Source organism: Lepidochelys kempii, chromosome 3, assembly GCF_965140265.1.
Source record: "Lepidochelys kempii isolate rLepKem1 chromosome 3, rLepKem1.hap2, whole genome shotgun sequence".
NCBI lineage: Eukaryota > Metazoa > Chordata > Testudines > Cheloniidae > Lepidochelys > Lepidochelys kempii.
The window spans coordinates 28875512-28888697 of record NC_133258.1 but is presented as its reverse complement, the minus strand read 5'-3'; the positions used below and the strand labels follow the sequence as shown (position 1 = coordinate 28888697).

At 40.7% G+C, this 13186-nt stretch overlaps 1 protein-coding gene across 9 annotated transcripts in view; it reads left to right on the top strand.

The window, feature by feature from the left end:
- Positions 1-13186, top strand: part of GREB1 (growth regulating estrogen receptor binding 1) — a 175708-nt gene that overhangs the window by 149420 nt on the left and 13102 nt on the right. For all 9 annotated transcript variants that reach the window (XM_073335996.1, XM_073336003.1, XM_073336002.1 and 6 more), the window contains 5 exons: positions 5508-5610; positions 7056-7214; positions 9065-9207; positions 10233-10394; positions 12747-12951. In XM_073335996.1, the coding sequence (XP_073192097.1) occupies positions 5508-5610; positions 7056-7214; positions 9065-9207; positions 10233-10394; positions 12747-12951 (772 nt within the window). The remainder of the gene's footprint in view (positions 1-5507; positions 5611-7055; positions 7215-9064; positions 9208-10232; positions 10395-12746; positions 12952-13186) is intronic.

Below are 13186 nucleotides of genomic sequence, written 5' to 3'. Positions count from 1 at the left end.
AAAGAGTTTTCTTTCCAGAAGTGTGTTCCGCTCATGGGCTTGTTTCATAACCATTGCACTATATGTGGAGTTATGCTACCTACTGCATTAAGAGGAATCAGTAGAAGATTTTGGCACCATAATGTCTTGTCTGAGCTCTTCAGAGACAAATCCAAACTAAGTCAAAGACTTAGATTTCCAGTTTTTGTAACATTAACCCACTGACTAAAACCACAGAAAGCCAGAGTTCATACTAGCCGATAGAGATCAGCTATTAGACATGCCATTCTAAGCGTATCCTTTCAGACACTAGAAAGTTGTTATCTTATCATACAACATAAAAAGACAATTTAAGAAAAATTAAGCACTCTAGTGAACCAAAACTATAAGTATCACTGCCGAAATGTTTAGCATTCAGGAATTCTCCTCCTTCCCCTCATATACATAACACGTCCACGGTTGACTAAAATGTCTTTTATATGGTTACTTTCCAGTCAAGGTATGTACACCCCTAGCACTATGTATGAAGCTCCAATCTCCACTGCGGCCTTTGGGTGATACCACAATACCAATAATAAACTAATGATAAAAACTGCATGTAAGGACATCAACCAGTGGTCTGAATACATACACAGGAATAAAAGGGGCAAAAGAGACTTGCCATTAGCTAACTCCAATACTTATTTTTCTCAGCAGCCTTTTATTTTGCTTCTTTTGAATGAAATATGGGGAGAAATTCTCTCACCCTATCTGGCGAACCCAAATCCTTAGTGAATGCAGGATGCCTCTGCATTTCTTAGCGTTACTGCCTTATATCCAGAAAGACAAATCTAAGCATAAAAGGAAGGAGAGAAGGTGCTTCAAGTTCCAAACCTACTAAATATGAAACACTCACCCCATTCTATGGAACCACTGGACCATTACTTTTAAAAGGTCTCCAGAGTACTATTCCTGACACTTCCTACTGGTTTCTAAGAAGTCTTGTTTCCTACCCATCACCCACCTTAGATTCTCAGCCTTTGGCACTCAGAAAACTCACTGAAGTTTTGTTTCATTAATACATCCTTTTGCACCATTTTTTTAGCTCTGAGGTAAGAAGACCCTCTAGCATGTGGTCCTGAAGGCTGCATGCTTCTATGACATGCCACAGTCAGACCTTAGTATGGATTCTTCCCAAGGTCTGTGGTTGGTGACCTGCACCTCTAGATTGTCCTTATTCAATTTTATCTTTGCCCCAAAGGGTTTTCAACAAGCTATTTATAGTCTTTTGATTCCACTTGAATGCATTCTTGGATAGCATTCTGGGTTGGACGGTCTCAAGATTTATTTGTAGGTTAATAGCATAAAGTCTTGTGTAAATTGGAAATTATATACGCTGACTGCCTTTCAGATCCCCTGGGAATGGTTTTGGAAATTAATGAGGGAAAGAAGTCAACTTGCCCTAGAAATTTTGTTTATCTTCATGTCCATTGTCAAGAGTTCCTTTCATGTGAAAGGAGTTGGTAGACTCATACCGTTTTTCAGTAGACAAGTGTCCACATTAAGAAACCCACTGAAACAATTATCTATCTTGTTAGGAGTCTTAGCAGAGGGCAAAGAGTGATAAAGCATGGAGATAGTATTGCTGCTTCATCCCTGGGGTGAGCTCTCTAGAACAATATTAAGACACTGTTTGGGCAGTATGGATAAATATGCACGGCTGTGAAAAAGTTTACCAGTTCTGTGCATATAAATTCATCATCCAGGGTGCTCAAATTTAATACCATCCATGACCACCAAATTCACTGAAATTTGGGGTGTTGTTTTTTTTGAAGAGATAAGTTTCTTTTATGTTCCCAAATTACATGCAAGAGGTTTGGTGCTATTGCTGGGTTTCTTTGCTGTGTTTTTGTACCCTGAAAACAGCACTTTCTATAAGTGTGGAAGCAGTCTAAGTCCTGTGAATGACTCTCTGAGATACAGGGTTCTCAGATGCTTTTGTTGTGTGAACCACAGCCTAAAAGAAAGGTTTCAGAGTAGCAGCCATGTTAGTCTGTATTCGCAAAAAGAAAAGGAGTACTTGTGGCACCTTAGGGACTAACAAATTTATTTGAGCATAAGCTTTCGGAATGCATCCGATGAAGTGAGCTGTAGCTCACGAAAGCTTATGCTCAAATAAATTTGTTAGCCTAAAGGAAAGATTGTCTTCAGGGCAACCTCCCATCCATGACATCTTACACCACCTGCCCTACCACCCACAGATAACATCTCAGATTTCTAGAGCTTGTTGCTCACGTGCAAAAATAATATTAGGAAAGTATTTAATGTATCTATTGTTAGATGTCTTTTAGTGCAACGTAACAGGTGGAAACAAGAAGAGCCAGCACCATCTGTGGACCATCAGCGTGTTTTCTGTGAACCACAAGTGTTTCACAGACCACAATTTGAGAACCACTCTTGTGGTCTGTTCAGAACTCTCTCACCTGGAAACTGGATTAGAAAAAAATATAGAAGTGTTTTTTCCATTTGCCATATTTTTTCGAATGTGAAGATTTGGAAGCACATTTTTAGTAGTAGAGATGATAAGAAAGTGGTCAATCAGATGGCTTGTACCACAGGAGTTGGTATCTGAGAGCCATTCCTGTCAATCATCCTGCTGTGCAGTGTCTGAAACCAGTGGAAAAAGGGGAGCCCTTTATGGTACATGTTATAACAGCACTTTGAATGTCTCTTCTACAAATCAACATGGTAGCGCTTAAACCATTTTGCTGACTGGAATCTCACCCTCTGATTGCTGGACAGAAGGACCACCTGCTTTCAGTTTACCATAGATATCCATGGAAAGAATAATATCCTGGCTAAGATCTCAGGACTGCCTTTCCCCTTAAGCAGGTATTGTACTTTATAAATGTGTCTCTTTAGTACACAGAAATTGAATCCTCCCACCATTGAGCATCTTGTAAGGAAAACCTCAACTCAGATTCATTCCTAAATGTTGTCATCATAAGTAGTAAATACTGTCACATGGCATTCTGATTAAAAGGTTGGAATATAAATGTATCCCTAGTTTTTCATGCCCCAAATCATGGCAAATGTTAAGCAGAAATCAGACTAGTGAACGATTGCTGGTGCCACACATCTCAGTTTTCATAAATGATCTAAAAGCTTGAGATTTTTGCTTCTTCCCTTCTTGAGCCTTTTTCTTCCAAGACCTTGTCTGTTCTGTCTGCATCAGACTGCACTCCTCCTACTTTGTGTAGACAGAAAAAGAAACAGAGTGAGTGTTCTACATCAAGGTGGATAAAAGATTGCCTGGAACCCAAAACATCTCTTCTAACAAGGCACTGGGCACTGCCACATTTTGGCAGTTATTGATAGTTATACAATACCTCTGCTTTCTTGTCGGCAAAGTTACCCCATCTGGTATTTTATTTACTTAGATTGATAGGGAGGCTAGATGTAAAAACTAAAGGTATCAGCAACAAGTGTTGCGGGCAGCTCCATTTACTGAGAAGGTCATGTTGCAAATCCATTCGCTCTAAAATTTTGCTTTCGGGAGCTGACAGTTGCCTTAATGAATGGAAAGCTGTTTTCCTGTTAAGGAAGTTTGTGTTCTATCAAAAGGAACTTGGTAACGAGATCTTGCCTATTTCAGCTATGAGGGGCATACATCGGAGCTACAGAGTCACCTTATTACAGTCAAACTGTCTATAAAATTATTCTCAAACTGGGACTCTGTCAAATTCACCCAATTTTGACAGATTACTGATGATCTTAATGGAAATCCAAGTGTCACTTCAGATGAAATGAAAGCTCTGATAAAGACACGCAGAAGTAATCCCAAACATGGGAGACAATGTAGGTACTATACTCTTCTGGAACTAAGCACAATCAATTATACATTTGCATGAAATATTAGATGAGGGATCATTTCCAAGATATGAAATTTTTGTTTAGTTGATTCACAAATAATTGGACCCAGGTAGTCACTATAATATAACTATTACTTTCAGCTGTAGGGTCCTGATCTAAAACTCACTGAAGTCAATAAAAAAATTCCCATTGAATTCAATGGCCTTTGGATCAGTTCCTAGGTTAACAACTGAGAGTTCTGAGAGAAATCTGATTTAGTAGGAAGTGCTGGTACCAGTTTGCTGTTTGTCATCTTTAAAGAGAACAAATGTTACTTTTGTCTTGTTTCAGCTTCAAAGCCTCCTTCTTTCAAATGTAAAGTGAAATGAACGTTTATTCCATAAACTGTTTAAAATAATACAACTCTCATTAGACTCAATCCTACATTTCTGACATTCCTCAAATCTCCAGTATAGTTGTTTCACGGCAACTGGATTCTTGGGTACATCAGGAAAGCAGGATCCGCACTGCTGTCAGTTTATTGTCAGGCCTCATGAAATAAACTGTACAGTTTCAATAGAAGCAGGATCAGGATTATAATTAATTTCTTAGCCTGAGCACTGAAGAGGCAACTCTTTATGATTATCAAGTTGTCTTCAGTGTAATTTTTAATGTTGAATTACAAAGAAAGAAGGCAAAGTGCAAATAGAATTTGTAAAAGCTGCTCTATCCCTGCAAGATGGACATTTCTTCCTGAATTAATGTCAAGGGCCCAGTGTTTGTCAATCACCGTGTTTAGGTGCTTGCTTGCTTGCTTATTTATTCATTTATTTATTTAAGTAACATTGTGTCCAGTAAAGTTCACATGCAAGATGATAGGACAATTCATTGTTTAAACTATCTGCTGCCTGAGAGTAATTGGCCCATCCCTTTGTAAAATCAAGTGCAAAAGTAAATTGTACAAAAGCACAGCAATGCATGTCTGCATAGTGGAGAGACGAACTATATCTTCTCTGGTTTGGGTTAAAAAAAAATAAAAGGGTTAGATCTCTGAAATAATTTAAATAACAGATCACATAAGCACAGGGAAAATAACCGTTTTTAGCCTGGGAGGTGAAATACTACATTATTTTGCATATCATATCTAATTGAAAAGAGAAACTACGAGGGTATGATGCACTCTGTCCTATGGACCTGTTTCAACTCATTCTTCAGTATAGAAAGTTGCCTCAATATGTCAATCAATGAATGCACAGGCTTGGAAGGGATGAGGTAAAGCTTTAGTGTTATTGTGCTTTTCCCTGGCAGATTTTCATGTAATGTACTTGTTTGGTTTATTAAAAATGTGTTTTCCTGCCCATTGTAGGGAGTATAGTTCAGGGGAGAGAAGTTGCTTGTGGTGAGTTTTTTTTTTTTATTTGTATGCCTATATCCCGAAGGTATTACGTAAGGTATATTTTGAATGTTAATTTCCTGCATAAAAGTTGCATTACTGTGTAAGATGAGTCATTAATTATCCCATATAAACTTGTGAATGTACAGGAATAGGAATGTACATGCAAGAGAACTTAAGAGTTGGACTTTGACCTACTTTTAAATTAGATTACAGTAGTCATTCCAATTCCAAGTTTCCAAATAATGAAAGAATGGCATTCATGATAAACATCTGTTTAGTTTCTGATTTATGTTTGTTACAGATAGGAAAAACGGGAGCCTATCTTCAGTTCCTCAGTATCTTGTCCAGAATGCTGATTAGACTGACGGAAGTGGATGTTTATGATGAGGAGGAAATCAATATTAGTAAGTTGTTGATGAAGAGACATTTGCTTCTGGGGATTTTTTTATATCACATTGTTAATTGGACCAATTGTTGACGAGTTTATCATGTGCTTTTCACCTTCACGTTGTAGTTTATTTACATTACTGCAATCCATTTAAAGTTCTTAAATTAAGTAGTTAAGGATTTTAACTTCTAATTTGGAATCCTGTAATTAGCTAATTTCTCTCTATTTAGAGCTCACTCCTTCTCTTAGCACATCTCTGTTTTTCTTAGAAAGTTGGCAGCAGCATTTATGTATGTTAAAAATAGTTCATCTCATGCTGAGAAACAATATACTGACTTTAAGCCTTGAATGATTATTTTTTGGTCAAATGCAAAAAAGGAGGTTAGTTGGAAACGTTGACAGATTTATAACCATCAGCAATACTGTCACTATATTATCCATTTTAGGTAAACAAGACATCATATGAATGAGAAAAGCACATACATACATTCCTGCTTTCCAGTAGTTGATCCTATTCTCAATTTCCAGTTTTTTCAGCATATTCCTCATTCCCCTCTTTCTCCAGATGTAATTCTAGACGTCTCCGAGGCTCTGCTATTTACTTTGATCAGTCACTTTCTACAGTGGTTTATTTGATGTTTTTTTTACTCTGGGGGGTAAAATTCTCCCCTGTGCAGAGAAGCAGTACAAAAGCTTTTGCCTCACGTAAGTCTCATTTAAATTCTTGTTTTGAGTGCTTACATAGAATCGAAGAGGATCATACATTGTATGCTGGCTAGCCCCCTGCATGGGGAAGAATTTCATCCTGTGTGAATAGCTCTGCTTGAGTTTCCTATTCCCTTCTAGTTTCCAAGCAGCAGATCCTCAGCTGGTGTAAATGATTATAGCTCCAGTCACTTCTGTGGAACTATGACAGTGCAACAGCTTAGGGTCTGCTCCCAAACACCTTGGAGTCCTTACTAGTGCAGGAGAGTACAAACCAAATTCCCTTAACTGAAAACTCCATCTCCAAAGTGTATTGAAGTCAGCGGAGAGACACCTGCTGACTGGTCCATTTTACCAGTAAAATCCTTGCTGTGGTGCTTTTATTATCTCTGCATATATGATTCCAGATGGCTTCTGACAGGTGCTTTTGCTCTGTTTTGGCAGAATTGCATTGAGAGATGAGGAATGTTGAGTAATTGATCAGGTGTTCACTAGTTTTTCTGCGGAAAACAGCTTCACAGATATTGTTGCCTTAAAATAGTAAAAGAAATAATAGTACAATAATAATAATTAATAACCTCCTAAACTATATGAATAGCATAGACTTGCTCTAGGTTGGGGTATCTTTCTATGCAATCATCTGAACCTTTCAGTTGATTTCACACATCTCTTAAAAAAAGCATTCTGTAAAACTGGAGACATCATTCAATTTATTGTAAACTGCATGTTTTGGGTTTGGTATTTTTACTATTCTAGAACTCCAAGAAGAATCAGATCAATGTTATCACCAGCCAGGAGACATGTGGCCTGATTTGGAGACATTTAAGAAGATACCTTTTGACTACACTATTCATGATCCGAAATATGAAGATGCAAGTCTGATTTGTACAAGGCTTCAGAATATGAACAGTGACGGTCAGAATTTAAAATATAACAGAGAGAGATGCATGTATTTATTTATTTATTTGCACCCACTATAGACAGTATGGATGGAATCCTGGCCCTATTGAAGCAAATGACAAGTCTCCCCGTGATTCCAATGGGGCCAGGATTTCGTCGATATGTAATTACAATTTACAGAGCTATATTGTTTATAGTTTTAACATGAGGTTTGAATTGAAAAAGGATTAAAAGTTTGCCAGATAAGGAACAACACATAAGGATGAGCAGTGTGAGTGTTTTGTGGTATGGAAGTTATGTAGCCTTTCACTAGTAAGGCCCTGATCTTATAAGCATGTATGTATCTGAGTAAATTTACTCACTTGAGTTGTCCCATTATGTTTCAATAAGACTACACATGTGTGCAAGGCTGGTTCTAGGAGTGGGCAAGCAGGGCAGTTGCCCGGGCACCAACTTCTGGGGTGCCAAACTGGTGTGGCGCTCGGCTCGTTTTTTCCCTCTACTCCTGATTGGCCGGCTTTTTTTTTTTTTTTTTGGTTGTTCCACTGCTAGGGGAGTGGGCCCAAAAACATGTTCTGCCCTGGCTAAGGTTAGGATTGGACTGTGGGCCACCAGTTTGAATGTGGTCCAGTGAAGTAGTGATCCATTTGATGGCTGCTTAGTGGGCTGTGTGGAACAAGGTGGTGTCTCAGTTCAGGACCCAATAGATGAAAGTCTACTTCACAGTGTCACTGGACACACTCCTCATTTGGTTCTGACATCAATCACATGATAGCGACTGCCTGTCCTGGCAAACCTGAGCTGGATTGAAAGCTGTGAGTGAGAGGTGAAAGGTTCTCTCTTATTTTTATTGAATTGACAGGCTTTCCTATCGGCCCAACCCACATAACAACTGTGGATTGTACATGCTTGTGCTAATTAATTTACCTCCCTGACACCTGTGTGGTAATTTCATTGTCCCCATGTTGCTGATGTGGAGCTGAGGCACAGAGGGCCAGATTTTCAAAGATAATTTTATGCCCAAAGATGCAGATAGGCACCGAGTGGGATTTACAAAAGTGCTTAAGTGGGCTAGCCACCTGACTCCGACTGACATTTTTACATCTCACAAGGTATCTATATGCATCTGTACATGTCTTAACACCTTTGTAAATCTGCCCCAGAGATATTAGCACCAACATTTCCAAAAATGGCCTTTGATTTTTAGGTGCCTCTATTTTGAGGCACGTTGGGCCTGAGTTTCAGCTGGAGCTGTGGGTGCTCAGCACAGTTTGGGCATCTAAAAACTAGAGCACTTGAAGGTGACTTGCCCAGAGTCTCACAATAAGTGTGTGACAGTGCCAGAAACAGAACCCAAGCCCCAGTCCATTGCATTAACCACAAGAGTGTCCTTCCACTTGATATCCCATTACTAATCCCGCCCATCATCCAGTCCCTGAACAGTTACATGCTAGAACATGTTCTTAAAAATGTCACATAAAAGAAATAAGTTGCAGAGCACATTTTAAACTGTTCTCTGTGAAAGCGGAGATGGTGTCTTCCTCTCTGTTTTTTCTGTGCCCAGCACAAGTCAGCATACAGCAAATAGTAGTCATAATAATAATAATAATTTTGCTTTACCTGCACCTCTGCGTTATTATAAATGAGCACAAACTACCATGACTTAAATCTAGTTATTTTCTCTCCCCTTCGATACACACCTAATAAAATCTTCTACGCTCAGGCTGAATATCTATTTTGTTTGGTGTTACCACTGTCCCTGCAGGCTTATGACGATTACATGAGCAGTTTATTCACCACAGGGGGATATAATAGGCCCTAGAATATACTTAAAATGAATACAGTCCATTTTTTAAAATTTACAGACAGATCAATGGGCAGAAAACAGGAGGACATGTATATGCGCCGTCAGACAACTCGAATGAGATTATCTAAGTACGCAGCATACAATACATACCATCACTGTGAACAGTGCCATCAATATATGGGCTTCAATCCCAGGTATCAGGTAAGTCGTGCCTAATTTGTATTTAGGATAATAAATCTGTAGCGGATCTGTAAATTACTTTAAAATACTGTAAAATGCTTTCTAGTATCAGTACTGGTACCCAAGCTGCATATTTGCTCTATAAGCATTTCCATAGAGAACTTATGGATCGATTCTGGGCCCTGATACTGCAGTTGGATCTTTGCACTTGCACTGAGCACCAGCGAAGTCAGTGGAGCCCTGCCCAGGCACAGGGATCTGCGTGAGGGGATTGGATTGCAGGTTTGGGATCTTTGTCGAGACAAAATGTTTTATCTTAGTGATAATTAATTTTTGATAGTGGCAGCAGTGCAGGACAAAAGCACATTGTGAATATCTTCTGGTATTCTTTGAGTACCCAAATTCATAGCTGGTGGGGTCAGCAAAGGTCATGAAGGTCAACAGTTTCACTCTGTGGACTTTGCACAACTGTTCCTTGGATCATTCCAACTGACCTATGAAAGGCCATAGTCACGATTCTACAGTAACCGCTATAAATGATCATTGATTTGCCAGCAAACCTTCCCCGAGGGTTTATTAACACTTGCTCGGGGGCAGAGCAGTTGCTGAGGGTAGTAAGTTGACTGCTGCAGGGAGCATTTTATACACATCATGTGGACTCTGATTATTCAGACAAACCCTCCAGTTCGCTGCTCATTAGAATGGCCGAAAAAGGCATCAGCGATGCAAGTGCTGCAGCTGTTGTATAGCACATGGCGTTACTGAGGGTGGCCCACAAGCCTTGCCACCTTTGATGAGACAAAGAGCAAATTGATGGCTTCAGGCCAGGAATCTGGGTAAATTGTTTGTTTAGTGAATATGTTGGGCTTGAGCCAAATGTCACTGATTCGTATTAATATGAGTTGTGAGTTAAAAAGTACCCCAGTGCCCTGTGTGGTTTCCTTCTGATTTGGTGCTGACTTAGTGATGTCCATGAACTGTTCTGTGCTCTCTTGGGAAGCCAAGTTAGAATCTAATAATCAGATTTGTCCTTTTGTCCCCCTCAGCTTTATGAGTCCACCCTGCATGCTTTTGCCTTTTCCTATTCCATGCTTGGAGAGGAAATCCAGCTGCATTTTATCATCCCCAAGTCAAAGGAGCACCATTTTGTCTTTAGTCAACCAGGAAGACAGCTGGAAAGCATGAGGTTACCGCTTGTCACAGATAAGGTAGATGGATAATTATATTTATACTCACATATGGGGCATAGACGGGGCTGATCTAAAGATCTGTAAGGTCAGATCATACTTTGGCTTCAGTACTGGTCCTGCTGGCAGGAGATGGTGAGAATGGTTTGGCAGTGAGTTGTTTCCTTCTCCTTGCGTACCCTTGCTGGAGAGGGAGACAAGCTCCAGAAATGGCTTGGAATGCAAGGTCCCAATCAAATACTTGCTTTGCTCATAATTAAGACTATGATTTTGTCATGGATATTTTTAGTAAAAGTCAGGGACAGCTCACGGACAATAAACAAAATCATGGAAGACATGACCTGTCCCTGACTTTTACTAAAAACATCTCTGACAAAATAGGGAGGGAGGAGGATCCAGCACTCTGTCCCCTCTGCAGTGGCTGGGAGCTACAGGGACCCCATTGCCCAGTGGCTGGAAGAGGTCCCCCTGCCGTCCTGTGGGGCTAGAGCTGGACAGGTCCACCCACTGCCCTGCAGGGCTGGGAGTTGTGGGGGGCCCCTTCCAGCGGCAGAGGCTGCCCCCGGCCACTGAGCAGTTCCGGGGTACCTCTGCCACCGCTGCCCATGACCAGGAGCTGCAGGAAGGACCTCACCGCTCACGGCCACTGAGCAGCTCTGGGGTCCCTCTGCCACCGTCCCCGGTGGCTGGGAGCTGCGGTGGCGGAGGGTGGGGGGGCAGCTGCTCACAGCAGTTGAATCACTACAGGAGGGACTCCTGCCAGCGATAGAGGGCAGCTCAGGGGTTGCTGCCACCGGCGGCGAACAGTCAGTTGCAGGAGGACCTGTCACCCACAGCTGCTGGGCAGCTGTGGGAGGGTCCCCCGCCCCACATTGAGGCTGGGTTGCTGCAGGGTCCCTCACTGCTGGCAGCGGCTGGTCAGCTGTGGGGGGTCCCCAATGTCACAGAGGTCGCTGGAAGTCACGGTTTCCATGATTTCCGCAATCTCCATGACATAATCATAGCCTTACTCATAATCAAGGCTGGTCCTTGGCAGACACTGTTTGTGAGCTGGGACTATGACAATTGGAGATTGTTGTGCAGTGGCTCAGAAGATCTCAGGGTTCTGGATAAAGACACTGAAGAGAGGATGGTCTCAGCTTTGAGAATAAAATGTACATGTTTTTGTTTAGCCTATGGCTAAGTAAGAGGAAGCAATTTATCACTGGCTTGCCTGTCCTGTCCTGCATAAGTGGTTCCACCAGATGACATAGGAGAGTTTTGAAAGAATCTCTCTAGTGACTGTGCAGCGACTCATGGTAGCTTCAGGGAAGACAGCTGCAGAGGTTACCAATCTGACAAGTCTGTCTTGTCTCTGATATGAGCCTTTACAATGACCCCTGCAAGCCCTGAACAATCTCTGCTGATTCAATGAGGTATAGTCTTTAGACTACTGGAGCAATTTGTGGAATGGTAGTAGCAGCCGAGATTTTATGGTGCAAAAGGTAAGCTGTCCACAAACAACACTGATTGATCCACACTGCATCCTTCACTTTTGGCAGCTTATGACTAGATAGGTAGAAGCATATTTTTAATATACATCTGCTAGCCTGTAATCAAACTTGAAGTTACGCAACACCTTTTATCTGAGAGAGAGAGTTGTGTTTTTCAGCTTATGAGAATACAAAATTATCCCAATTTACTGTGTGCCACCAGAAGCATCCTCAATTTACTAGTGGTTATTTCATTGGAACTAGGTGTCAAGTCTCCACAGATTCTATTCCCATCCCTGTCTCTGATCTGCCCTGAGACCTTTGGCAAATCACTTAATTTCTCTTTTTTTTTTTTCATCTGTAAAAATTATATAATACTTACCTACTTTATAGGGTGTGCTGCTGTAAGACTTAATGCATGTTTGCAAAGCGCTATGAGATCATTGGATGTAGGTCACTATAGCTGTGTGAAGTTTTATCTTAGTCTTTTTCTCATTATTCTTTCACTTCTCTTAATGTTTGATTGCTTTCTGTTCTTCTATTCTTTACTTTCTTTTTCCTTCCTCAGGGCCTATCAAGCCACCGAGGATCCTATATCCCTGGTAGATCAAGATTTAGCAATCCCATCTGGGGCTATATGTATCTATCCCTCCCTTACCAGCCAATCAAGTGATCAAGGCCCTTTTCTTTGTCACTTGACAGAAGTTGTTCTCTTCCAACTCTTATAAAAATTCCAATTTCTCTTTTATTTAGATATTAGGCCAGTTTCTCATCTGGTGTAAATCAGCAAAGCTCCATTGAAGTCACTGACTTATACCATCTGAGGATCTGGCCTTCTTTGTTTAAATAATATTCAGCATAGTACAGAGACTCATCCTTCATTTTTGTATTTACTTTACAGAGTCAGGATTACATAAAAAGCCCCACTTTTACTCCCACAACTGGGCGTCATGAACATGGACTTTTCAACCTGTATCATGCAATGGATGGTGCCAGCCATTTGCATGTTCTAGTTGTCAAGGAGTATGAAATGGCCGTATATAAAAAATACTGGCCGAACCACATCATGCTAGTGCTGCCGAGTATTTTCAACAGTGCTGGAGTAGGTAGGTACTAGGAGGGGAAAAAGAAGGTAAAACACATATGTTATTGCACAGAAACCCTCACCGAGAGGTTTGTCATAAGTGATCTCTTGCAACACAATATATCTCACCATCCATATTGTGCGTCAGAAACCACACCCTCCTTCTTTACTGTGATAGGTGGTTCTCTGTATTGTACCCCACGTAAATGCAAAATCAATTAACACCTGATAAGTCATTCATACTTAACCCTATAATG